Source organism: Chelonoidis abingdonii, chromosome 9 (assembly GCF_003597395.2).
Source record: "Chelonoidis abingdonii isolate Lonesome George chromosome 9, CheloAbing_2.0, whole genome shotgun sequence".
NCBI lineage: Eukaryota > Metazoa > Chordata > Testudines > Testudinidae > Chelonoidis > Chelonoidis abingdonii.
The window spans coordinates 1,090,289-1,118,175 of NC_133777.1; the positions used below are offsets into that span (position 1 = coordinate 1,090,289).

Genomic DNA, 27,887 nt, shown 5'->3' on the forward strand with positions numbered 1-27,887 from the left:
TGCTGAACTACAGGGACAGGAGCCACGTAGCAGTAAAAATGAAGCAGTGTGAAATGTTGTTTTACTGATACTGAAAACTGCATGGGGAATGAGTGGTGCAAAGGAAGAACAGATACATGGCTGAAGATCGGGTCACTGCTGCATACACATAGTCCAATGGGGATTAAGCACACGTTCTCATCTGCATGAAGGAATCTGGCACAGAACTCAAGACAAGGAGATATCTGTGAAGATGATCCATGATGAATGGGTGCCTCTCTGGCAGAGCATTCAGCAAATCCAGAGAGGACCAGCTGAGATCAGGAAAATGCCTCTGTTCTAGCTGGAAAAAGAGGGAGAAAGGACAAAGTGCTGGAGCAAAACTGAAGAAAATCAATTCTGCAGTAGAGAGGTTTCGTTTTTATTTGGCTGTATGGGCTGTAACTGCACGTTTCTTAAGTACACACCAGATAAAAGGTACACTCTGCAATTCAGAGGAGGGAAGTTCACTGTCAAATAGATTATTCCATTCTGATAGGAGAGCAGTAAAACCTCAGGGCTGCTCCTGCCAGCAACCAAGAAAGTCGTAATCCCTTTCAGGTACAGCCTGTGCTCAGAATCAAGACACACCTGAATATTTGTGTTGGTTTGCATTCCAGATCAGGACTCCTCTCTTGCCAAAAAAAATGGTTAAAGTAATGTTGCAGATGAAGTATCAAATTCTATAGGTAGCTTGGAAAAGCAGTTCAGACTGACACTACACTGGAACAGATGTTCCAGGGAAATTCTAGTATCACCTCCTTCTTCCCCCTCCCCCAAAAATCAGGCATTTTAAATTTCTAAAGACTTAATTCACCCAAAAAAAGGTTCCCAGAAGCTGAACCTTGCAGTTTCCCCCAATGGCATTTGTATCAACCATGATCCCACACAGACAAAATCCCAACAGTGGGATCAGTTTATACTTTCCCCGAGCCTATACCCTGGGAAGTGTTCCTAGATTAGATAAGCCTTTTCACAAAAACCCACACACCACACTTTCATCCATTTCACAAGAAGGCAACACTGCTACATCCAATTCCTTAGAAGCTTCCCAACAGCTTCAGAAGGAATAAAACCTCCTGAGAAACAACCTACTAAACTGGTTTTGTTGTCAGGGCTTAGTTTGGTCCTGCCTTTTCTGCTAATTGCCGAGACTCTACCTTCATGAGATTGTGGATAATGAAAGACTTGAGCAATGGGCATTGCCTGCAGGTAGCAGAGTCCTCATTTCAGTTGATTCACGCTGCACATACCCTGTAATTTCAGTCTGCATTGATTAGACTGCACTAAAAAAGCCCATCATTTCATTGTCATGCGGCATGTACTCTCCCAGCTAGCGTCAGAACACTTGTCACAAGATAGCTCTAACTCACCCAGATGGCTATAGGGAAATGTGGTCATTAAGATATTTTTCTTTTCCATTTGATAGTTCAAAACACCTGGAGAGCTCTCTCAACATTTCCAAATGAAGAAATGTACTAAATGAGTCACAAATAAATTCCTCTTTTCCCCAACCACATTCCCATCATCCTTGGAAAGTTTATTGGAGAAAAAATTCAATTTAGGAAATTTAGCCTTTAGCCAAGAACTCCCCCGCTGGTGTTTTTCGAGGACTTGGAGTTAATAGTCCACACTTCTCATGGTGGCGATGTTGCTTGCTAGCCTGCGGGGCAAGCTTTTGGCTGTTTGCCTGTAGTCTTCTGGTTTGGTCTTCAATAGAGTAACAATGTTTTGTAGTGTCTTCGAAGGCTGAAGGCCGAGGGCATCCATCACATTTATCAGATAATCTACAAGATTGAAGGACAAAATGGATTTAAGCAGGCAACGGTTACTATGTCAAACAGTCCCCAAAGTAGTGTCACGGCAATTCTGCCCCAGAGCACTATACCAGATGTCCTCTGTCCATCAGCACTAGTTCAGACTAATTCACAGCACCCAAAAAGCGGCTGGAATCTAGTTACGCTCCCGTCTTATATTTTGGATCTTTGGTTACTGCTTTACGTGATCAGTGGTTTTGATCAGAGGAATGGGGCACATGGTGCTACATTTCAGTAACTCACAGACTAACAGGAGATGATTCAAGCACTTCTCTCCCCAGCCACTCAACACCTGTTGGAAAGGCCCAGCTTCTCCAAGTGTCCAGGAGACAAGTCTTGCCAAAACAAAGCTGTCGGGTTCTAACTCTGACCACTTGGTTTATTTCTGCAGCTTTACTAGCTGACATTTCACTCAGAGAGTGTCTTGGCACTAAGGACATGTGCCAGACTGCAGCCCAACAGTGGGGAACAATGGGCTTTGGGATTGAACCACTAACCAGCCATCTCAGCTGTTAGCTGCAACATCATCAAAAGCCTTGATATGCAAGATATCGAGCAGCTCCGTTAGGAGCTCTGATCTCCCAAAAAGCCCACTAGGAAATGCAGCAAACCACACCGTTTGGGAGGTTACTGGCACACTGCAGGACTAGGGTCTAGGAGAGTAAGGCCTGCTAGGGAGAAGCAGCTCACTAGACAATGTATGTTCTGCGCTCACCAATGTCCGTGGCAAGCTGCTTCGCTGAGTGAAGGGTGAGCGCTGGAATCTGTAGGATAACTTCACAGTAGGTTTGCATGGTAGCTCTGGCGATGGAACCTAGCCAGTAGTCAGCCATGTTGTCCAGCTCAGGTAACTCGTCACCTGAACAGAAAGTTCTCATTAGGCATCAGAACTCCAACTAGCCTGCGCTTGCTCAGTCTGTAGCTGGGGGTGAATTTTGTGCTAGGTAAAAGAAAAAAAGTCAGCTTAATCTAAAAACTTAAAGACAAAATCATTAACATCAAAAGCTAAACCACACACCGTATTCTTAGCAAGCTACAGGAGGAAAAGGTAAAGAACAGATTTATCAGACACAGATGAACAAGATTTGTTGGGGAAGAGTCAACACGACTTTTGTAAAGGGAAATCATGCCTCACCAATCTATTAGAATTCTTTGAGGGGGTCAACAAACACGTGGACAAGGTAATCCAGTGGTATAGTGTAACTGGTCTTTCAGGAAGACTTTAATAAGGTCCATCACCAAAGGCTCTAAAGCAAAGTGAGCAGTCATGGGATAAGAGGAAAGGTTCTCTCATGGATCAGTAACTGGATAAAAGACAGGAAATAAAGGGTAGAAATAAAGGGTCACTTTTCACAGTGGAGAGAGGTAAATAACAGTGTCCCCCAGAGATCTGCATGGGACCAACGCTGTTCAACATATTCATAAATGATCTGGAAAAAGGGGTAAACAGTGAGGTGGCAAAGTTTGCTGATAATACAAAATTACTAAAGATAGTTAAGTCCAAAGCAGATTGTGAAGAGTTACAAAGGGATCTCACACACTGGGTGACTGGGTAAAAAATGGCAGAAGCAATTCAGTGTTGATAAATGCAATGTAATGCACATTGGAAAACATAATCCCAACTACACACATAAAATTATGGGTTCTAAATTAGCTGTTACCACTCAAAAAGGATCTTGGAATTACAGTGGATAGTTCTCTTAAAACTTCTGCTCAGTGTGCAGCGGCAGTCAAGAAAGCGAACAGAATGTTTGGAACCATTAGGAAAGGGATAGATAATACGACAGAAAATATCATTATGCCACTATATAAATCTATGGTACGCCAACACCTTGAATACTGCGTGCAGCTCTGGTTGCCCCATTTCAAAAAAGATACTTTAGAAATGGAAAAGGTACAGAATGGCAACAAAAATAAATAGGGTTATGGAAGAGCTTCCACATAAGGAGAGATTAAAAAGACTGAGACTATTCATCTCGGAAAAAACAACTAAGGGGGGGAATATGATAGACTTTATAAAATCATTAATGGTGTGGAGAAAGTGAACAGAGAAGTGTTATTTACCCCTTCACACAATACAAGAACTAGGGGTCACCCAATGAAATTAATAGGCAACAGGTTTAAAACAAACAAAAGGAAGTACTTCACGTACTACACGGACAACCTGTGGAACCCATTGCCAAGAGATGTTGTGAAGGGCAAAACTATAACTGGGTTCAAAAAATAATTAGATAAATCCATGGAGAATAAGTCCATCCATGGCTATTAGCCAGGATGGACAGGGATGCAACCCCATGCACTGGGGTCCCTAAACCTCTGACTGACAGAAACTAAGAGTGCATGATGGGGGATGGATCACTTGACGATTGCTCTGTTCTGTTTACTCCCTCTGGGGCACCTGGCATTGGCCGCTGTCTGAAGACAGGATACTGGGCTAGATGGACCATTGGTCTGATCCAGTATGGCCGTTCTAATGAGGAACACAAAGCATCAAGCCATACGCTGCTTCAATTGTCAGTGGAAACAAATATCCATAAGCAATTGAACACCGCAGACCAAGTCACTTTACAGTTTAACACTAAGGGGATGGAATGAGGAAATCAAGTTACAGGTGCTTTCCTTCAGCTCTCACAGAGGTCTGGGTGATCTGAACAGCAACAGCAGAAGGAAGAGCCCTTGATAATCCTTACTTACGCCAATATGGATACAAGGGCAGGCTGGAAACATGAACATTGTGTATAATTATTGTTCTTTACAATATGTCTAGTAAACTGCTCGGCAACCCAGGACACCCCCACAATATTGCCTGCCCTGCGTATCTCAGTTGGGAATGCACATATATGCACTGGCATCCATGTCACATGAGCAGCTATCCAGGCCAGCTTTCCATGCCATGTCAGGGTACAAGCACAGAGGTAACAGTTGAGGGATCTTCCTCCCCCAGCACTCTCTCTCCACTTTAGTGTCGCTATGTACTACTTAGGTATGGCCTGTTAGAGTGCCGAGATCATACAATCTTTAAATAGCTAGACAAAATGATCCAAACAGCTTCCCTGTGGACAGTGGTTCTCTCAAACATCAGTGGTTTGGTGCCAGCCAGAGTGGTGCTCATGATGGACATTTCCACACTGACAGCACAGCTCCAACCCTTTGTCCCAAATAACAAGAACTTAGAGCTAGAAATAAGTGAACACATCAAGTGCAGCTATAATTGTGACTGAACTCAACACCCAAAGGTAATCACACAGCATTTCCCAGGAACTCACACTGATCGTGAGAGAGTTCCTAGAGAACCAAATAATGAATTGGCGTTGGCTCGTTAACCGACTCATCTCTTCACTCTCACACATACCCCCCCCCCATGGGGGCTCATCCCTTTTTCAGAGCAACTTCCCTCAATACAGACATCAACACAGCTTGACCTAACACTTCCAGTTTCAGTGAACGTGCTGAAGTTTTCCTCATTAACTATGGTCTCATTGTAAGTATTAGTGAGGGACAATTGGAAGGCACTATATGGTTATACAGTAAGGTACCACATCAACCTCATATCACCTCATCCCCGCAACTCATATCTCTGCAATGCTAAACACACACTTTCTTCCAGGCCCGTCCGTGAATCAGTCTTGTCTTACCTTGCTCTGGTGGATACGGCAGTTTTCCAGCATGTAAGGCTAGTTCCAGAGCGGAATCTTCCTGAGTAACAAATGGCTCAAGATGAAGTGGGAGGGACATGATATATTGTCCAATCTAGGATAAAAAATAAAAGGACTGTAAGTGTGACACTGAGTTATTAAGGTTTGTGCATTAAGTGGGCACTTCACTGAATGAGACACCAATGAGAGGAATCCCCACCTACCAGTTCTGAACACAGACCGTGACAGCAGCTCACCAACATACACTACGCCAGGAAGTGATGTCCATCTCCCATTGACCATTAATTCCCTCTATATAAACAAAGTTTATTTCCCAAGAGGTCAAGGCCCAGTTATAGGAGCAACAATGGCAAGAAAAACTGGTACACAGATTCACACCTATAATTGCATCCTTGATCCCTGCAGGAATTATTGGCGATTCATTTTGTAGATGGGAATCAAACAGTCTGCTCTGAGCAAAATCAGGGAATAGGAACCTTAGGATCATGTTACACAAGAATAAGTTTACAGACACTACCCTTCCCAGAATGCCACTGAGGCCACACAAACCCAGGCAGGAGTCATGTGACCCCATGCGGCCAACTGCATGGTCCTTGTCCTTTGCACACCAATTGCCTGTATGCCCCAGACAGGCTGCTCTGGGCAGGGGTACAGCTCAGAGCACTCTGCCTTCACCCTCTGCTCCTTTGGAGAGCTGACTGAGTCTCATTAACATCTCTTTTACTGAGCTCACATTGCTCTTTTTCTTCTACATATGAAGTCCAGTTATATGGATTTGATTTTAAAAAGCACTTGGAGCTTTTTGGCCATGCGGCAGCTTGGTTTTGGGGCCACCCAAGGAGAGTCTCAGTCGTCTCAATCCATAAATCACTCTCCCTTCTCAATCGTAGGTTTAAAGGTGGCTTGGGAAAGGAAGTAGACTTTCTACATCTGAACAAGTCCCAGAAGCCCCTCCTAGGCCCAGAAAGGCTCAAATTCCCTTTGATTCCCTATAGAACGTGACCCTAATTGATGCCATGACGTGCTTGGTTTAAAATTGCACTCAACTGCTGCCAAACATATCCATCACTCATCAGTCCCACCAGGGCCTCTCTCAGGTAGTCTGCATCAGCAGCTTGCTTACAGGAATCTGGTGGCTGGGTGGTCCCTCTCTTTTCTTCCTGCTATAACACAAGGTTCCTGGGCAGTGTAACAGAAGCCTCCCAGGTGGCTCAAGTTAGAAATAAGTGGGAAATGACCCCAAAGTTCAGCAGGCTACCAATTCTTGGCATCTGCATGCAGTGGGGATAGGTAAATTTAGAAATGAACTGACCGCATCCTACAGCCCCAGGCCCTCCCGTCAGCACTCAGCTGGGGCATATCCCTCCGGGTCTGTTCCTTGTGCATGTCAGAGAGGGAGACGTGCAGAATGAAAGCAGTACTGCCCTGGGCACATCACAGTGAAGAGCACACATCCTCCTGTCTGTCAAATTACACTTGGGGTGGAGTGAGCCATCAGCAGCCAGTAGGTCAGAACAATTCTGGGTATCGGACTGATCTTTGCTCACTGGCACAGGCTTCGGAACTACTGCCCCCGGCCCATTTAGAGGTGATAATGAGAAGCAGAAGCAGCACTTGGAAGAGGTTAGGGAGAAGTCCTCAAGCCTCTGCTGGTGAGCAAGGATTAAACAGATAAAACCAGCGAGAATTATCCAGTGAGACTCATGGCCCCTATTCACTCTTGGCATCTCAATACCAGAAGATTATCTCTGCAGCAGAAAGGGAGACTGGAGGGGCTCCCAGGTACTGAGGAGAAGAAAGATCAAGCTCTTTTCAATAATGCCACAAAGTCATCCCGCATTTGGCAGGGACTCCAGCCCTATGTGCTCGGTGTGATTACCCTGCTGAGTTAGCCTCTCCAAGAGCTGCATGACTGAAGAGATGCTGACAGATGCCACTTTTCCATAGTTACTAGTAAGCGGTGGGCGGTGCGAGGACTGCAGCAGCGTAACCCACCACAGTACAAGTGTTATCACAACTCAACAGAGAAGTCATTTTCCATCACCTTTCCTGGGATCTCCAGAAACCTCAGCGCTTTCCTGGCACCCTTTACAAGAGGTCTCTTTCCAGCAATTGCCTAAAATCCTCAGAGTGGTGAATAGAAATCCTAGGGGTAGGGAAACTCAACCAACAAAACAGCAACTCCTGCCCTCATACAATAAGCAAAAATACTCCGACAGCCAAATTACAGAGTGCTCCAAGATTCAGTAATTTCTAGGAACTATTTCTGTGTGCTCTTACATTGCTGATGTACTCAAGAGGAGTCAGACTGAAGTTTGGCAGGTCATCTGTTAGTGTCTCACCAATGCCAGCTGAGCTCCAGCCCTAGGAAGGAGTAAAGCAGAGAACCAGTCAAAGCTCTCTTCAGCCAGCACAAGTAGCAGCCCCAAAGAAAGGGCGTGGGGTCACACGGTAACAGGGTTCGTGATTGCCAGTGGACTCCTAAAGAAACCAAGGACCGTGGAAAGACCCCTCCTCTAAAACATTCCTCACAGGTCTCTGTACACAGGTTGAAATTAATTATTTTCACAGAAATGCTGGAATGCTGAAGACACAAACCCAGCAGAGGATGCAGTGGTGGTGGGTCCCTTGGGGCTCTCCACTGAAGCAAGAGCACAGTTCCAAGAAGGGAGTTTACACCTGAGTCAACAGCAATCCCCACAAGCGTGAGGGCAGCCAGTGGAGAGGCAATGAGGGCTTACTAGTCCCAGGCTCCCATAAAGGGTGGGGAGATTCCATGCCAGGTATCCCACTCGCTCTGCTGCATCAGTGGAATCATCCAGGGAACTTACCTCCATCCTGGAAATCAGTAAGAGCTGCTGTTTGATGCGAAGGAAAACAGAGTCAAACGCCAACTGGTGCGCTAGCTGGTTGAGGTGGGTAAGGGCAGATCGAGATGCAGACAACAGGTTATGGTTACTCGTCCCTTTCTCCTAACACAGAAAGGAACAGTTACATACAGATGCCACTAAACTGATCATAGGAGGCCTAGGTTAAAATATTAGAAAGAAAGGTTTTGATTGGGCTCAGCACAAAGGATCCTTGTCCCGCAAGGGTCAGACATTACCAATTGAGAGCACTACCTCCTCTTCCTACTCAAGGTCCTCGAAAGGAGGCACGGAAGGGTGGCACCCTTCACCACCACATCCACTCCACAGCAGCCAGCAGACCTGGTCAGGCGCAGAGGGGAGCACAGCTGTACCTGCTGACAGGTGGAAGAGCTGCCACTGCAGTATGCACTCCCCACAAGAAACTGTGGCTGAGTCCTAGAGCGCCACCCAGCAGCACACCCTCTCCACACCCCAGGCAGTACAAACCAAGGCTTAATAGTCACAATCCAACCAAAAGTTTTTCCCTGGTTCCATATAACTCCGTTGGCCATTTGCAGGAGGGGCTGGCAACAGCACAGAGATTTTATTGCACTCTGCCAGGCAATCACTAAAAGAAAACTTAGCTCATATAATCCATTTGCTCACTAAAGCTATATTGAAGTTACAGAAATAAAGGAGGAATACAAACATGACCTTTACATGACCATGGTCAAAGGACACAAGCAACTGGCCTGCTGTGTTGAATCAAGGAACAGCTTTGCACAAAAATTTGGTACAGAGAAGGCTGAATACAGAGAGGTGACTATGTTATTTCTGCACAAGTCAAATGCGTAATATTGAGGGTAGCGAAGCATGAGTTACATGTAATTTAAGTACCAAAAAATTCAGAACACCCTGGGAAAATAAGGAAGACAGAACAAATAACAGCTTTATTATTACAAACGATCTAATGAAGGCAAACACACATAAATTAGATCAGTACTGAAGATAAGTGGGGTTGCTTTACCCTGTTCACAGATGCACGCATGAATGCACGTGCAGAATTACAGTTCAGGATGGGTACACCAGCAGAGTGGAACCTGCTGAGAAAGTCTTGGAAAGACAATGACTGGACTTGGAGCTCAAGGTGGTCCTCAAATACAAACTTTCCATTGCCTTTTGCCTTGGGATCTCTCATCTGAGCTACACACAACCAGAGCTCTGTGCTTCAGGGAGAGGGAGTGAGCCCAGAGCCTAACAGCGCTGAACATTTCATTCTCTTGGGACTGGGTGTGTCAGAAGAACTTGGAACGCCCTTCCCAATCAACAGGCTGCTGTTATGGAGGCATGTGACCAGGCAGTGGCCCCAACTGCCAGATGTGTCCTTGACAGCACTGCAGTCCTACCTTTAGGGTATGGAGTGTTTCCATGAGGCTGGCATACTCAGACGGAGTCTCCTTCAGGAGGTAATTGTATTCCTGCCAGGGGTTCTTGACTGAGCTCTTCTCTGCAGAGCTGGCATCCTGAAAGCCAGACAGACTACAAGGGCTGTAGGAGTCCAACAGATACTTCCCAGCAGTGGATAAAATCCTGAAACCAACCAACATGACTAACAAAGTTAAAAGCAAACTCCACTGAAGTTGGCACTGGGTTGCTCCAAGAGAATTCCTGAGCTTCCTCCATGGCCCCTGCCCCAGCCCTGGCTGGAATTTCCCCCTTCCCTTCTGGGAGGCCCCATCTCAGCCTCACCAGCTTTACTGACACACAAGGCTCCAGCTTGAGAAAAAGCAGAGAACAGCACTAACAGGCCCCCTGCCCTCCACGTTTTTTTTTTTAACTTTGACAAACAAGTTAAGCAGCCTCTACCGGGCCCCGTGGTTAGTCCACTCTGCCCTATCATGTTTCACACCCTCCCTACCACAGTTGGCAGAAATGGTGCCATGTGTTGCTCTATCGTGACCTCAACCTCACCCCAGCAGCCAATCTTGGAGCATAAGTCCCAGAGGGAGCCCTCCAGGGCCAAAGGAACATCTCTAAGACATAAAGTGGCCATTCCACAGATCTATCTGCATCAGAAACTTGCTCCCATGTGGCAATGTGAGGACACACTGCAGCTACAAGTATCAGAGGGGTAGCCGTGTTAGTCTGGATCTGTACAAGCAGCAAAGAATCCTGTGGCACCTTATAGACTAACAGACGTTTTGGAGCACGAGCTTTCGTGGGTGAATACCCACTTCGTCAGATGCATGTGATGGACATGCATCTGATGAAGTGGGTATTCACCCACGAAAGCTCTTGCTCCAAAACGTCTGTTAGTCTATAAGGTGCCACAGGATTCTTTGCTGCTACTGCAGCTACAGATATCTGCAGGGACTCTAAGAATAAGCTTGCAGCATGCCAGAATCTCGCCCCCAAAATCAGGATGGCAGACAACCCAACCACAAAACCACTCCTAAGGGGTTAAGAGTTGGGGGATCCTCTGTAAAATGTCCCCTTACCTGCTCTTCCAGTCACCCCCAAAAACCACTCTTTGTACACTGCAAATGAAGTTCCCATTAGCTGGTGATTTACAAACTCTTCGATGGAAGAGCAGAAGCCTAAGAAATACAGGGCATGCTCCTTTTGTCTGGCTTGATTATTTACCTAGCTCCTGAATCTCCTGGAAGTCACTAAGATGGCTCCTGATAAGAGAGATGGGCTGTATGTGGGCTTCGTCATTAAGCTGCTCATCAGAATTTCCCAGCAGCAGCAGCAGCAGGAGGAAACTTTACTGGCTGCATTTCGTGCCTTCCCAGGAACAGAAGTGAGTACCTCAATTCCACACAGCATAGCATCTACGCTGTCTCACTCTGCCCGTGCATGCTCTTATCTCTATCTCTAATCATCCCTCATTAGAAAGCCCAGCTTCATTTTATAACCCCATAATGTTTCAAGCTATTGCCTCCCTTATTTCCCCTCCCTTCCATTTTATAGGCCATTATTACACATTTGGGTCTTGACTGGGGAGACCTAGGTGGACAGGCTGCATACACAAAGTCACTGCTTTTTCACTGCCATTAACCAAGTTCATAGGCTCTCGCGTTCCTTCTGTAGCCTCCATACACACGGAGCACCTTGGGGTTTGGTTCCTTTTAACTGGATAGCACATGCTAACCCCAGCATTTCCTACCTGTTTGCTAGCTGCTGCTCAAAGTCTCCGCACTGCCGAAGGAGTTCACCACAAGTAGCTATTATCCTGGGAGGGAACAGAACAAAAAACACACCACACTGTGAAGCTGGAGTAGGCAGCACAAAGGTTCCCAGACTCTCCCTCATGCCATCTAGCCTTAGTATGCAAATCTCTGGGAATAAAGTTCCTCACCGGATGATTAGAGGGAACTCTCCCCGTGGTAGGAATCACTTTTTCAGCTTGGCAGTTAACGACATGCTCATACCTTCACTCTCTCCTGCTGATGTCGCACTGTAGCCAGGTCTGCACTATTCCCACCATGGCTGACACCAGCTCAGCTCCAATGGTGGGAGCCCTAATGGCTGCTGCTATTTTAAACGATGTGTCCTGCTCAGAGCAGAATTAGTCAACATGGTGCTGAAAATGCCAACAGACGCCTAACACTAACACTTCCACGTAGACAGAGCCCTGTGTGAAACTGAACTAGCAGGGCCCCATCAGAGCCACATCTGTCTGATATCAAACCAACTTTCAAGTAGATCATACTGGAGGCCTAGATTATGGAATGTCCTTTTCTTAAGCATTCAGATGGTTACAGCCTGAGACACAAAGGTGCCAGGGTTCCAACTGCCTTGGGGTTTGTTAGGGTTTTCAGAAATTATCACTTTGCCATCCCACTAAGGAGATGTTTTTAAAAATTAAGAACAAAAATCCCTCTAGTTCTGCAGCCACTATCACCATAGAGTGTCCTGCCTTCCCTTCTCCCCAAGCAGCCTGGCTCTGAAGCAGCAGTCAAATTAGAAACATTGTTTTCCACAGTAGCCACAACACTACCACACAGGCTTGTTTGCAGGAGATGTCAGAGCTTTCATTCAATTGTTGCCGCAAAGAAATCCATTAGTTAATTTCAGCTCTACTCAAAACTGAAAGTATGGGTGGGCGAAGAGAATCACAATTAGCCAAAGGTACCAAAAAATGGTGAATGGGAGTAGGGATTCTTCATACTTCCAAAAGGGAGTCTCAAGCAAGAGAAAAAAAAGGAGCTAAAATATCCAGGCCAAAGAAAATAAAAAATGACCTTTTCCCCCTTCCATTTTCACCTAAAAACCAGCTCGACCTCGGGACCAAATACCATGTGCCATTTCTCAACAGCCCTGTTTTCGGTGTTTGCTGCACTGTGAGCTTGGCTCACACTGGCACGTTACCGGATAGAGTTTTGGAATGCGGTCCAGTCCTCCTGGAAGAGGGAATCCGAGGCGATATCATCCAGTTTGCACTTCTTTCTTATGGACTGCAAAGTAGTAGTGAAGTCAGACACATACCTGTGTAAAGAGATGGAGCAAGACCTCAGACTACAGCAATGGCACTTGCTAGGAGCAGTTTGCGTCACCTCAGGAAAAGAGCCAGAGACACTTCAATAAGAAGAGGAGCTCAAAGGAAGTATTCCTTGCTCCAGCCCAAGTCCCGACATTTGCAGGCTAGAGGTGGCCAGCAGTAGCAGGTTCAGGCCCAACCTGGAGGCCGAGGGGGTAGGGTGGCACCCAGAGCATCAGCCAGAATAGCTGAAACAGTAATACTGCTTTGCATCTAAGTGACTGGAAGCCACGGTTATTACGCAGGTATGAATAGAGCACTTCTGGTGTCATGAGCATTACTGCTCTCTTCCAGAACAGGAGAGCCAAAGTCAGACACGATTGCTGCTCTCAGATCTCTCGTTCCCTCACCAAAGAGCAGTGCTCTGCTTTAACCTACTCACAGAACAGGGCTCTCCCCACAGAACCAATAATGCACTGATGCCAAGGCTTAGTTTATGTAAGGTTGCCAGCTGCGTTGGCCCAGGGAAAAAAGGGTAGGTAGGGGAAATCAGTACTGGAATGCTCTCTTCAATGGGTGCATGTAATAGATTTAATAGGAAAAAATACATTGCCTCTAATTAGTGCCACTCATTCTACAGGGAAGTTATGCAGCAAATATTGTAAGTGGAAGGTCACTTGTGCACCTTAAAGTACATGTTTCCCTCTGAGGTTTATGCTCACCAGCCTACCACGCCTCTCTTCTCTTAGGACCTCTCAGAAGTGGTTCTTTCCCAGAAGTGCTTTTAGGCACTTTATCAATGAAAATTCAGGCATACTGCAGCTACAAGAAGCTTTACCTCCAGTCATGATTAATTTCCACTTTTCATGAAAAGCAACAAGTCGAGGGATCTTTATTGGCTGAGAGGAGTGGCAAATCACAAGGGAAGGGATTATGCTAAACATTAGCTGTGTCTATAGAAATGTGACAATATCACAAACCACAAAGTCCTCAGGCTTTCCCCCCCCATTGCATTCAGAGCCACCTGTTGAACACTCACTCGCCAGGGATAAGTGTATTAGAAAGACAGAAAATGCTTTACTTTTTGAACAGAGCTTTCAGTGCCTTCAGCAGCCCACACACCCCCAGCCCATCGGTGAGTTTAACGCAGTTGTCGATGGCTCCAGACGCCAGACTGAAGAGTTTGTTCACCGAGTGGCTCAGTTCCTGGACGCAGTCAATTACTTCCCAATGCTCCTGGAGAACAAAAAATACACTGGTTGATCCCAACCCTCCTTCACCAAGCGTCCCTGCAGTAACCACATTGTACCAAGTCTTTCTGTAGCTAACACTGTAGTTGCTGTAACACCCAGATGGGGAAGGAAGAAGTTTAACCCAACAGGCGAACCTTCCCGTCAACATATAATAGCCCTCAGTGCACTCCACGAGACAAACAGTCTCCTTTGTTTTCATCCTCCTACACCATGATAGCACACAACTGCCTCCAGACAGAACACACTGACCTAACCTTCCTATAGGACAGTGTTTCTCAACTTTCTTTTTTTGCTGGTGATCTCCTTTGGACTTTAAAAAAAAATGGTGAGCCCCCTCCTGAGCTGGAGTTTGAGCCCTGCTGCCCTGGGCTGAAGCACGTAACTTAGCCTTGTAGGGCCCTCCGTAGCACAGGGCTCTAAACAACTGCCCTGCTTGCCACCTCCTAACACCAGCCCAGCACTTGCAACCCATAGGTTGAGAAACACTGCTACAGGAGATTCCCTCCCCACCCACTCCGTCTATGGTAAGAAAACAACAGAGGAGGCAGGAATGCACATAGCTAGTCTGTGTAACCATTTGTCATGGTTATGCCATCCTTCCTGCAGTGGTTTGGTATATTCACTTGCAGCATAAGAATTTGGGGCAGGGACTATCTTCTAGTCCGTACAGCGCCTAACACAATACCCCACCTCCACTCATCCTGACTGAAGGTCACATATGCAAAAGATTAAAAGACACAAGGCAAACTCAGAGGTTTTCTTCCTTGCTTCTAATAGTCTAAGCGTCCAAGAAGTTGTCTGCTTATCCCAAAGGTTTCCCCTACATCAGTCAGATGCATGAAGCACCAGTTACTGGAGGATTGCCCAGGAGCAGACAAAGCTGCTGGAATTAATTTTATAACTTAAGTAAAAAAAGCAATATTTAATTAAAAGAAAGATATCAACGGAAATTGCAAATGGAAAATGCTAGCCAAAATCTAGGGTCCAACCACCCTAACAAAGTTCCTTTAAACTACTTACAAATATCAGCCTCCAATTACCTGCTGACTACTACTGTACAGATGGAGCAGAATACATTACATTCATTACCAAGGGCACTGCACTGATCTGGATGAGGAGATTTTCTTCTTCCAGGTCTCCGTACCGCAGCTGGTAGGGCTTATATGGACCATACACTACTTCCACCAGTTCCATCACTTTCACCAGGTTATGCTCTTCTACAAGGAATCAGAAGTGAGTGTACAAAGAAATAAACCAACAGCTAAAAGGTGGCCTCAAAGCAGCACGTTAGGCTCTTTCAATGAGCTGGGCCTATTGACAGCCACTACCATGTGCGCATATACCTTGGGACTTTGCCCAGCAGCTTTAAAGCTGAGCTGCAGACTTTTTAAACAAATGGGAATATCATCACTATTGGCTACTTAATATCCAGGTATTCTATTTCAGCAAGCACAGCAGGAATATTAAGCCATATTCCTGGCTGCTCAAGAACAATTTGGGGCCACAAGATTTCCAGCCAGCTATCACCCATCCCAGCCTGCACAATGAGAGATGAAGCAAGGAATCTGTCTGAACTGTGCCTGCCCACAGAGGACAGTCTCATTTTATGTCCCATTAAAGATTCTAAAAGGAAACTACACAGTCTTCATCCATACCTAAAATAAACGATGCCAACTCGTTTCATGTAGACTACTACACAGCCACAGTCACTCCCGACCTGGCCTGAAAGTGAACCAGTTGACCCAATGCCCCACTGCCAATCTGCTTAGTCACCTAGCTCCTCCATTCCTGTGATGCTTCCGCTTGTGTGAGTCACTTTTGGAGCATGTCACCTTGTTGCAGGGTAATATGCAAATAAAGAATGCAAATTTTACTCTCAACAGTTCAGTAACTGGTTTCCTAGTCTCTTATTTTATACACTCCGGCTTCTTCTCTCCAAATTCCTTCTATACAGTGTCTATGGTATTTGTTACCTACCCCATTTAAGCCAGACCAGAGTGTAGCAAGTGTTTGTTAAGAGTGTATAATGACTTCCAATGAAAAGCAGAACATAAGCACAGAACAATAGCCACACTTCCTGGAATGGCACAGCTGTTAAATGGGATCTACTAAAACTGGGTTTAAATAACTGAGGAGTATGATGCAAAGCAAACACAGGCAGGAAATGCAGCGTTAAAGATAACCCATCAACCTTAACCTGGGAATTTCCTGAATGCTCTCTTTGAAGGGACACTGTGCCAAATTTAGATACCTATAAAAACCTATAAATGTTCATCCATTAAAACTGTGCTGAGCCTATATAATCATATGGTCTCATTACTATTAACTCAGCTTCCTTCCTCCCTTACCTCCAAAGGTTTGCATCAACCACTCATGGATCTCTGTCTAAAATTAAACTGCAAATGCTTTAGGGCAGGGAGAGGGTCTTTACTTTGTTCTGAACAGCACACTTTTAGGCACTAAACAAAAGCACACATCAGAAATAATAAAATTTGACCCAGCAGTTTAATTTGGTTAAACATTGTTTTCATAAAACCTAAGAACAACAGAACAGTTTCCACCATTTTTTTTTAAATTCCAGTGAAAACCATTTTGGAAAACTTTCCCTTGCAGAGTCTGAGAAAGCAAATGATTAGGAGAACTTGTTAAGGGAGGTGCGGTCTAAACCAAGAACTCCTGAGTGTTTATTGCCATGCGATCTCAGTCAAGTCAAGTATCTTCTGACTCCATTTCTCCAGTTATAAGACAGGAATAAAACTGATCCACCTTATAGGGATGTTGTAATTCACCCACACAAATGTTGTAAAAGGAAAGTGCTAAGTATTATTTACACAAGGTAGTATCAAAATAGCTCTGCTTCAGTAAACACAGCCAGGATTGTGTCAATATATTCGGGATAAGTTAAATATATATTTCAGTACAAATATTATGTAAATAGCAAACACTGCAGATGAAATCCAAATCCCTTACATGAAAAACAAAACAAACCACAGAACCCAAAGGCTGTACAGAGGGTTACACAAAAATACACCATAAAGTCTGGGAATATTTGAAATAACAGTCCCTACTTAAGTTAGACAGCATTGCTACTTCCAAGCCTCTTGCAAAGTGGGCTGTGGTGTCATGCAGCTCCAGCAGCTTGCTTAGTTTGGTTTCCTGGCCGGCTCTCTCCATTGCAGTGCTGAGGCAGACTGGGATTGAAGGCACCAAGGCACCTAATGTTTGGATCAGCAGCACAGTCACAATTTCATGGGGGTTCTTAAAAACCTGCATGAACAAGAAAGCTGTTAGCATGAGCATGTTGGCAGAAGCAGCCCACTGCTTCTGTGTAAACTGAGCCCCAGAACAGGATCCCCACACTCCACCACTTTAGCAAGGACACCAGCACAATGACCTAGTCAACAGAAGCCCCCAGAAACAATTCACAGGGCAGAAAAGACTAAACTGCCCCAAAGAAGAAATTTAAATTATGTTCATTAAGAGGCAATTGCATGGCACATCAAAATCACCGCACTCAGGAAACTGCCAGATCACTGTATCCTCTCTGGGCATGTGCAATCCCAACTAACACTGATGGGAGCACATCTGAAAACTCACAAATGTTACCAGACTAAAAGCAGGGCCAGGTAAGAACCTTGCGGACTCAGCACGCAGAAGAGGCTGACTAAATGGTATGAAAGCAGAGTTAATCATTGTCACTTAAAGAGCCCAGACAAAGAGAGCACTTTATCTAAGGCAGCAGAGAATCTATGAGGTTGAGCAGAGGCTGGATCCAAAGGAGGACAGGCAAATAATGGACAACAGAGTAGAGAAACAAGGTAGAGAGCATGCTGTGTCTTCAAACAGAATTTAAACAGGTACCTTTGAAAGACATGAGGAAAGGGATAAAGAATCCCATGAATAAGCAGCTAGGTGACTAGCCAGGAAGGACCGAGGAGAGAGTTGGGAAGCACTACGTTCTAGCCCCAGCGAGAATGTAACCAGTTGGCAAATGTTATCCTGAGATCAGCATAAGGCTAACTTCACAATCTTATCCATCACCCTCATCTTTGTTTGCGGTGGCTTTTATCATCGCCACTTTTGACTGACTGGTCAGCTATTCTCTCTAGGTATTTATGCTGCCCCCACCACTGCAGTACCAGAACATATACTCCAGTATCCAACTTGCAGCAATAAAACCATGATCAGCAAGTAGAACAGGAAAGAAAAAATGGTTTTACTAACACAGGCAGTGCAGGAGGACTAGGGAGAAAAGCCCTGGGTGACATGAGCTTTGGCCCACATAGCAAGGCACCTCACAATACCCCGGTCCTAGAGCACATGCTAGTGAATAAGCCAGCATCTGAACTGTGATTCACAACTGTTATGCAGGAAAAAATCCCAAGACAATATTTCAAGGTAAGGCTGGGTATCCTTGCAGGAAAGGCCTCAGCCCTTGTTACAGACTTCATACCCATAAGATAACGATCTCCCTTACCCTTCACGGGTGAAAACACTGACAGACTCAACAATGTCCAAACACAATTTGTTGGGCTAAATGAAAAGAGGCTAACTCCTTTTGGGGTCAGGTGTAAGTATGGTAACCTCTGCATTTACAAATTCAAATGCTTTTCTTGGTATTGCAGAGTCCTGAGGGGTTCCAGAGGAGTTCCCCCAGAAGTCACATACAAACCACCACAAATCAGTCAAGCAATCCCTCCAGGGCCTCCTCGAGGTCAAGCAATAATGAAATTCAGGTATTTCAAATGTTTTGCAACAGAACAAAATGCAACACTGACAAATTAGATTTCATGTACGATACAGATGAAAGAGATAGAGCAGCTTTAACAGCAGCAATGCAGAGATACTGCCACTGGTCTTGAGTCAAACATTTAATCTTTCTGCAGCAGCAGAGGAGCTAGATCAGAGGTCGGCAACCTTTCAGAAGTGGTGTGCCGAGTCTTCATTTATTCACTCTGATTTAAGGTTTCGCGTGCCAGTAATACATTTTAACATTTTTAGAAGGTCTCTTTCTGTAACTCTATATTTACATACAACAATAGTTTAGTTATATAAGTAAATAAGGTTTTTAAAATGTTTAAGAAGCTTCATTTAAAATTAAATTAAAATGCAGAGCTCCTCAGACCAGTGGCCAGGACCCGGGCAATGTGACTGCCACTGAAAATCAGCTCGCGTGCCGCCTTCGGCACACATGCCATAGGTTGCCAACCCCTGAGCTAGATCCTCAAAGCAAGCGCCAAGACTTTAGTGAAGACCGTGAGCTGATCAATTATTCTGAGCCTTATGGGAATTTGCAGTCTGTGTTCCCACACATTGCACTGATATGATTAACTGACAGCAACAGTACCTGCATGACCCACTGGAGTTGTGAGTGCCATGTTCCAAGCAGAGTATCATACAGTTCAGTCAGCTGCTGATTTAAACTTAAGTCGCTTTGGCAAAGATCCTGCCAGACTGTTACCAGCTGCACCTGCAGGGGTAATAAAAGTCACGCACACTACAGAACTGGGCCTTGTTAACTCAAACAGAGACATGTCCTAGTGAAACTGCTTTTCCTCAAAGGCAGCACCCCTCAGATTTGAACGTACCACCCTGCGATCATTCAGCACCCAAGAGAACTCAGACTTTAAAATGTGAAGCTAAAGGGTTCTTGGCTTATCCAAAGATTTAATTAACCTTGGTATTTTGCTCATAAATGAGACTGAAACCAATACTACCCCATAACAGTTGAAATATTTGGCAGGCCCCAGCCCTGAAGCTAATCCTCACAAGGCCCATTGATAATAGGGCTTTGGAGGATCAGGTTAAGGGCAATGAACCATCCAGAATTCCAATCCCATCTGAAGAGAGTTTCCATAATTCAGCAGCAGCAAATTACAATAAAGTTTATAACAACCAGAAATCATAAAAGAAGGAAAAGGCAACAACCAAACACCTTCTCAGGGCACAGAGGGATGCACAAGTATATTTTTCATTTGGCCTACTAGCTGCTGTAGGAAGGCACAAGAAGACTCCTTTGGAGAGTTATTCCCCAAACCCCCTTGTGCGAAGTAATCACAGCCAGGAAAAGATTCAGGTGGATGAACCGCGGAAGATAACAGGCATCATCCTCAGTTTAAATGGGGCGAGATGACCAGAGTGGCAGCCCCCTCTACAGGCTAAACCAAGGAACTACTCCACATTTCACTCCCCCAAATTAAAATGTGACCATGACAGAGACTAGATACCTTGTGACATTTGTAGTAATAAGCCAGGAGTTGGGGCATCCGATCAATTTCAGTGAAGACTTTCACAAACACTTTTGCCTGGTCTAAATACAACAACACGGAACATTAGTTAACAGGTCACCCTCCTAACTTGTGTGACAGAGGCACTGCCCTGAGCAAAACAAGTCTTCTGGACTAAGCAGGAAAATCCACCCTCTTCACTTTGGAGAAGAGACTGGATACAGTGTATGGGATGTAGTACCACAATACGTGAAGAAAGTGACAAGGTCTCCCTGTGTTCCTTTCCCTTCACTTAGGGCAGTGCCTCTGAATCCATGGCCACAGAAATTCCAGAGTAGGTAGAGTAAAGTAATGATGGAAGAGTTTTTAACTTCCCTTGGAAAAACATTTCTAACTCCAGACCCTCTGTAACAGTACTGAGTCCCAAAAAGACTAGATGCTTTTTTCAGACAGAGCTAGTGCCCTCCAGCCCAGAGCATGTGTCAGTAAAACCGAACTGCATGCCTCAGTTTTGCCTTCCTCACCCCCAGGTGCCAGGACCACAACTAGCTGTCTCTTCACCTTGACTAAATGACCCAGCTATCATTCACTCAAAGCCTGAAAGTCTCCCTGCTCCCTTTGCATTACAAAACACACTTGGATTCAAAGATGTTAGTAATGACGTATTTAGGAACTTGTTTCTGGTTTTCTGGCAGGGCCCTGGCGGCTTCCTGTAAATCTGACACACAACAAGTAGCTAGGGTTGCTCTAGAGCAGTACAAAAGAGAGAACAGCACCTCCCCCCACCCTAAGGACATATTTGTTGTCCTGTGTTCCTATCCACTGGGTCAGATCTAAGCAAGAACTCTTGAAGAACTCAGAAGAGCATGTGAAATACCGTCAACAGAAAAGGAAAAGTATGTTTGCCAGCTGCTCCGGAGGAAATATTAAAAGGGTCATAGACTCAGGACTGCATTTATCTCAAAGTGAGCCAGAACATTTTGAATAACTAAGCTAAGGAATGGACCCATTTCCAATACACAAGTGCCACCTGCTGTCAGTTTCTACCACAGCTAGGTATCAGAGGGGTAGCCGTGTTAGTTTGGATCTGTAAAAGCAGCTACATGGCATACCTAAAGAACTCATATGGGACACATTGACATCATGCAGCATCTATGAGGCTCTCTTCTTATAGGTGGGAGAAAACACTTTCAAACATCACTGTGTGTCCTGCATCTGCCTGCAAAAGGGCCATACAGCCCAAAAGCAGCAACAAGACAGACACATATACTGAGACAGATGCAAACAGAGCCAGTGTGATGGACTGGAAGACCAGAAATGGGAAGAGAAAAGCAAAGAAGAGAGGAGTAAAGGAGGAAGAGTGTGAAAAAGAACACAAGCACATAAACCCTTCATATTAACCTCTTCCTTCCTCCCTCTGCTTGTCTCACTCTGCATCTGGTCTTAAATTAGAACATAAGCTCACTGGGGCATGGACTGTCTCAGTCTGTGTTCGTGCAGCACAACAGCATGATCGTTATGGAGGTCTCTAGGCCAGGGGTTCTCAAACTGGGGGTCAGGACCCCTCAGGGGGGTCGCAAGGCTATTACATGGGAGGGATCGTGAGCTGTCAGCCTCCACCCCAAAGCCCACTTTGCCACTAGCATTTATAACGGTGTTCAATATATTTAAATGTGTTTTTAATTGATAAGGGGGGAGGATGTCACACTCAGAGGCTTGCTATGTGAAAGGAGTCACCAGTACAAAAGTTTGAAAACCTCTGCTCTAGGTGCTACCGAAATACAAATAATAAACTGACAGTGTAAGGGTGGGGAAAGGGATCAAGGCCAGACCAAAAAACCCAAACCATTTTATAACTTTCTCCCTTGTTTCGAATACAACTTTTACAACGCAATAAAGAGTCACAGCATTTCCCAATGAATTTATCCACTGATTACAATATCAAGCGTTGCTACATACACTCAGCAGCTCTTTGACATAGCAGCTACAGGGGTCTTAAACACACTCAGGAAACATTTCCCAACCTGGATCACATCCAGGGGTGGAAAGAAGGCTGGAGACTCTGGGAGAACCCAACACATAGTAGGCTGCAGACTGCATTCCCATGCATCTCTTTTCGTTTGGTTCTGGCAAGAAAGTGCACGTAACCCAGCCCCAGAGAAACCCAATGGATACACTCTCAACCCAGGCAGCATTTAGCTTTCTGGAGAGCAAATTCCAAAACAAACAGAAACAGAAAGCAAAATACAAGAAAGAAAAAAGGACAGACACAATATGAAGAAAGGACAACTTAAATAGGAGGTAGTGGGAGATGTACAAGGCTTGGCAGAAGGAGCACCAATCTGCCAGTCCATGGCAAAGGGGACTCCATTAGCAGCTGGGGGGCTCAAAGCATGCTACTGAGAGCACCATGACTCACTCTTCTGATGAGGGCACTACCTGCATACAAATACATCTATGCTGAAGACAAGGGAAAGAGAGCCGTACTGACCTACAGACTGAGCATTGAAAGCGGCCACAATCTGGGGGCTGGCCATGGCCTCTAGTCGGTTCTTCAGAGCCTCTAGGTGCACACATTTCTCAGAGTAGTCTGGAGTGTCCACAAGCATCGCCAGGCTGTTCTGCATGCCTGTTAACTTGGCAGAGATCACAGACACATCCTGCCACCAAAGGAAGTTAGGGGGTTGTTAACACAATATCAAAAATGCCAAGTCCTAAGCTCCACAGTGACATCAGGGAAGCAGAGGCATACTTCCATTTGAAAGGTGACTTGAAAGGACTTTTTTTAAAATGTGGTTTCTCTATGATTGACAATTTTCATGCCGTTGTCTTTATCAAGCAGGTACCTACCTGTGTTTTAAAAGTTTCCTCAATATCTGCACTCAGTGTGCTCCACTTGTCTGCTTCCTGGAGGGACACAGCAGCCAGCTGCATTCTGGATTTCACTCGATCAAGCTCTACCAGGACCTGAAACGGAGAAGGAACTGCTGCCCAACAGAACTGGGGACAAATGTGCAAGCTGCTTGATTTGGTGGGGAGTGGGGTGGGGGTGGGGGGGGGGGGTTATTTCTGTTATATGGTGCAAGAAATCAGCCGTAATGGTAAGTTGCATGTACGTTGCCTAATAACGTCGTTCTAAAAAATCAGCTCTACAGGACTCTGAGTACTGAGAAGGAAGCTGCTGCCAACAGACACTGGGGACAGATGTGCAAGCTGCTTGATTATTGGTGGGGTGGGGGGGGGGAGGTTATTTCTGTTATATTTGGGTTTAAGAAACCGTGTGATAGCAATTTCAGGAGGAAGTTGGCTAAAATCAATTTTAGGGATTTACACAAAAGTGGATCATCTCTCCGAGGAGCTGAAGAAATTAAAATCAATTTTAAAGTTGAACCAGCTCATGAGCATCATCAGTAGAGATTTGAGAACATAATGAGGAATGTTGCTTTTATTCAGGGTCTACACTCAACTCTAAACAATAATAAGGATATGTGATCCGAGGGGAAGGGGGATGGGCTCTGATGGCAGCTAAAGCTGCAGAAACAACTTGCAGAACAGTTCACCAAAGATCTGCACTACTGTGGGTAAATCAGCAGGCCCTTTGCTTGAGCAGCTCACTCCTGAATCACCACAAGAAAACAAGCATACCTATAAACTGGTTTGAATTTGGGATTCAGTATAATCAGGGTCCATTTTGTCTGGAAAAGGTGAAGCAACTCTATAGCATGGAATTAACACACGACCACCATCAATAAGCTCAGACAATAAAGGCTTCTGCATCTTGCTGCCTGTCATGAAAGATGGATCACTCACATAAGGAGAGCTATAAGCTCATGAAGGCCTGATCAGAGCTAGTTCTAGTCTGGGTTGCTAACATCTATGTCTTGGTGGTAAGGTGGGGGTTACTGCCTTAGCTTTTCACTTCTGAGTACACAGTGCTTGGCTGAGTTAACAAGGAAAATGCTTTTGGGGATTTCAACCTAGTCTCCCATCTGTCCACACATAAAACCACCATACAGCATCATTCTCTGCTTAAGAGAGGCTTTGGACTAGAATATCAGGAGTGCTCTAGCCCAGAACCAAGCCACAATCTGTAGGGAAGTTTGCATTGCATCTGCCCATGTTGCATCCCACTCTGGACACATCTATTAGTTCTTCAATTTAATAAGCACTATCATTCATTCACAATAAGAAAAAGTCAGTATCTCCAGAACTTTTTACTTCTTCACAAAAGTACGAAAAATCTGAGGCAGCCGACAGGGTATCAAATTGCTGAAGCCTAGCACAATCAGACTGTAGTTCAGAAAAGCGACCAGATTGTAGGAGTTTTTAGTGAAAGTTCTGCTTGAAAAAAGCAGAGATTCCTTGCATCTAGGATCTCATAGCCTCAGAACTTGCTGAAGTGCATCAGGATGACAGTAGCAATTTTAAAAGGACACAATATCAGAGCAGGAAATCAGTCTCCCTTACTTGTCAGCATCTACCAGAGCTCAAACTGCTGCAGAGCTCTAACAGAGCCCCCCTGGGACTGCACAAACCAAAACAGTCTTCAAAAAGAACAGGAGTACTTGTGGTACCTTTAGTAACTTTGGCATCTACAGCAAATCTGGAAATCACGGGCAAATATTTAGTGAGGAGAGAAGCTACCTGCATTGACTGAGCTGTGTCCTCTTCAAATTTCTTAATGTCCTCCTTAACAAGGATCATTTGTTCCTTCAGGAAAGTTGCCTCCTGTTTCAAGGCTTCCACATCCCGAAGGACTCTGGGCATGTTCTGGAGTGCTTGGTGGCTTGTTTCTGCAAAAACAAACAGCAATGGAATGACCAGGGACTCAACCCTCACATAGAACAAATTTCCCAAGGAGCATGGTTTCCAACAAATCTTCATTGCTGCATTCAAACTAAAGCAGAATGTTAGAGTTACAAACATCTTGGGAATGGAGGCTGTTTGTAACTCTGAACATAGTGTTATGGTTGTTCTTTCAAAAGTTTACAACTGAACATTGACATAAGACAGCTTTCAAATTTTACTATGCAGAAGAAAAAAGCTGCTCTCTTTTCTTTTTTAGCAGTTTACATTTAACATAGTACTGTACTGGCTTTTGCTTTTTGGTTGGGTTTGGGGGGAAGGGGATTGTCCCTGCTGCTGCCTGATTGTGTACTTTTGGTTCCAAATGAAATGTGTGGTGGACTGGTCAGTTCATAACTCTGAGGTTCTACTGTATATTTAATAAGATCTTCCAGATCTGGAATAGCAGGACATGCTGCATATTAGGGACAATCCTCTGAGCCTTTGGCAAGTGCCTATCAGCATATATAAATAATACTAACGACAAAGCATATAAAGCAATGGTGGCAGGGGGATTGGTAGGAGGGCAGAAGAGAGAAGAACAATCAGGCTGGAATACCAGAAGATGCTACAGGTCAGGACAGAGATGGGCAGGAAAAGACTCTCTCATCCTGCAAGAGTTCAAAATTTCAATTTTTTTTCCTATTCTAAATCAGCACAAAAAGTCAAAATCCTCAAACTAATAATCTAAAAAAACCCCAAAACACACAAAAATGGGTCAGGTCAATTTAATTTCAATATTGACTTTTTTTAAGAACATAACAATGGCTGTACCGAGTCAGACCAAACGTCCATACAGCCCATATCCTGCCTACCGACAGTGGCCAATGCCAGGTGCTTCAGAAGGAGCGAACCTAACAGGTTATGATCAAGTGATTTCTCTCCTGCTGTCCATCTCCACCCTCCGACAAACAGAGGCTAGGGACACCATTCCTTACCCATCCTGACTAACAGCCGTTAATGGACTTAACCTCCATGAATTTATCCAGTTCTCTTTTAAACCCTATTATAGTCCTAGCCTTCAACAACTCCCTCAGAAAAGGAGTCCACAAGTGACTGTGATGCGCGCGAGAACTTCCTTCTATTTTTTTAAACTTTATTTGTTTGTTTTTTAAAGAAAACTTTTAGTATAAATTAACATTTTAAAATGAAGTTGTTTCAAATTAAAAACAAACTTTGTTCAAAATATCAACAAGGGATGTTTCAATGATTTCAACTAACAAATTACCATTTTCAATTGGGAGATTGGTCAAAACTGACCCTGTCTCACAAGCGATTTGGTGTTCCAGGAATCAATGTTTGTTTGTTTTTTTTTAAAAAAGTGTGTAAAATTCCTATACCCGTTCTCCTCGCAGGGTGTTGGTGCTGCAGCGTCTCAGGAGGAAGCCAGCACCTGCCCTGGCTGCAGCGAGCACTGTCCCCTCCCCACAGGTCACAAAACCTGCTCCCGGGTTTGACAGCCCAAGCGCAGGGAACCCCAGAGCAGACCTTCCACAGCATTGTTGACCTCCTGGATGAAGAGCTGCAACTTCATCACCAAGGTAGGCAGCGGTGGGCATCTACTTTGCCAGGGCATCCTGCGCTGCACGGCCCGGAAGGCTCCGTTCACCCCAGCCCTTCACCTCGAAGTCATCGGCCAGGAACTTGGAAGAAATCCATCCCGGGGGCCCTGCTCCTTGCCAAAGATCAGCCGGGCTCCTAAACGCCGGGGGGGGGGGGGGGCGAGCAGGAAGCGGGCTGAGTGCAACAATGCAGGTCACCTCTTCTTGCCAGCCCCACTCCCGCCAGGGCAGCGCAGCCAGCCGGCCCAGCCCGCCCCCCAGCTCCCATCCCCTGACCCCGCCCCCTGCCCCCCAGCTCCCATCGCCTGCCCCCCAGCTCCACGCCCGGCCGCTCCCCTGCACCCACTTCCCGCCCCTGCCCTGCCCCTGCCCCTGCCACCCGCTCGCCCGCCCGCCCGCCCCCAGTTCCCATCCGCTGCCGCCCGGCCCGTCCTCCGGCCCGCGGCCCCCTGGTCTCACCGCTCTCCCCCCCACCCCAGGCCGGGAAGCGGAGCTGGAGTCACGAGGCCCGGACCCCACCCGGGCCAGACGCCCCCGGGCCACGCAAGGATCGGGGGGGGGAGGAAATGGAACGCCCCTACTCGCCAACCCTGCAGGCAGCAGCAGCATGTTGGTTTGGTCACGAACAACAGAGTGCAAAGGTTGCCGGGAAACGCCAAGTGCCCGTCCCAGCCGGCCACCGTACCCAGCCCCCGGGGATTGCTCTCGATCGGCCCCGCCCGGCCACCGTAGCGCCCAGCAAGCCGCCGGGGACCACGGGCCCCGCCCTGCTCCCGCTCCTCCTGCCGAGGGGCCGGGCCGGTGGCGCCTTCCTGCGGGGGCCTGGCCTGGGGGTGTCGGGCCCTCCGCCCTGCGGGCGGGGGAACCCCTCCCGGCGCCCCACAGCGCCCGGCCCCGCGGGGTGGCCGGGGGCCCAGTTTCGCCCGGGAACACGCTGCCCTGAACCATGACAACGGGAACGGTAGGGGCGGAGCCAGCGGGCTCCGAGTGCGGGCGCAGTAACACATGGACGGGGCAGGTGAGCCTGACTGAATGGGAGAGGCGAGGGGTCAGCCAGGGGCTGCATGGGGGAGCCCCCTGACCGCCCCTCCCCCCCGGAAAACCCTGTTCCGCACCTTTCCCGCCCATAGCAGCAGCGGGCTGAGCGGCACACTGGCTGCTGCTCCGGGGTTCCTTC

The 27,887-nt window shown here is 46.1% G+C and overlaps 1 protein-coding gene across 1 annotated transcript; it reads right to left on the bottom strand.

The window, feature by feature from the left end:
• Window positions 1-376: 376 nt before the first annotated feature.
• Window positions 377-27,334, bottom strand: COG7 (component of oligomeric golgi complex 7). Its single transcript, XM_075069102.1, is given in 19 exon segments — window positions 377-1,805; window positions 2,551-2,694; window positions 5,471-5,585; window positions 7,772-7,855; window positions 8,323-8,463; window positions 9,747-9,930; window positions 11,510-11,575; window positions 12,715-12,831; window positions 13,905-14,059; window positions 15,166-15,293; window positions 17,145-17,343; window positions 19,424-19,546; window positions 20,304-20,386; window positions 22,795-22,963; window positions 23,154-23,270; window positions 24,948-25,096; window positions 26,637-26,757; window positions 26,759-26,843; window positions 27,225-27,334. Coding segments are annotated over 19 exon segments (2,442 nt in total). The 5' UTR covers window positions 27,320-27,334; the 3' UTR covers window positions 377-1,638.
• Window positions 27,335-27,887: the final 553 nt, after the last annotated feature.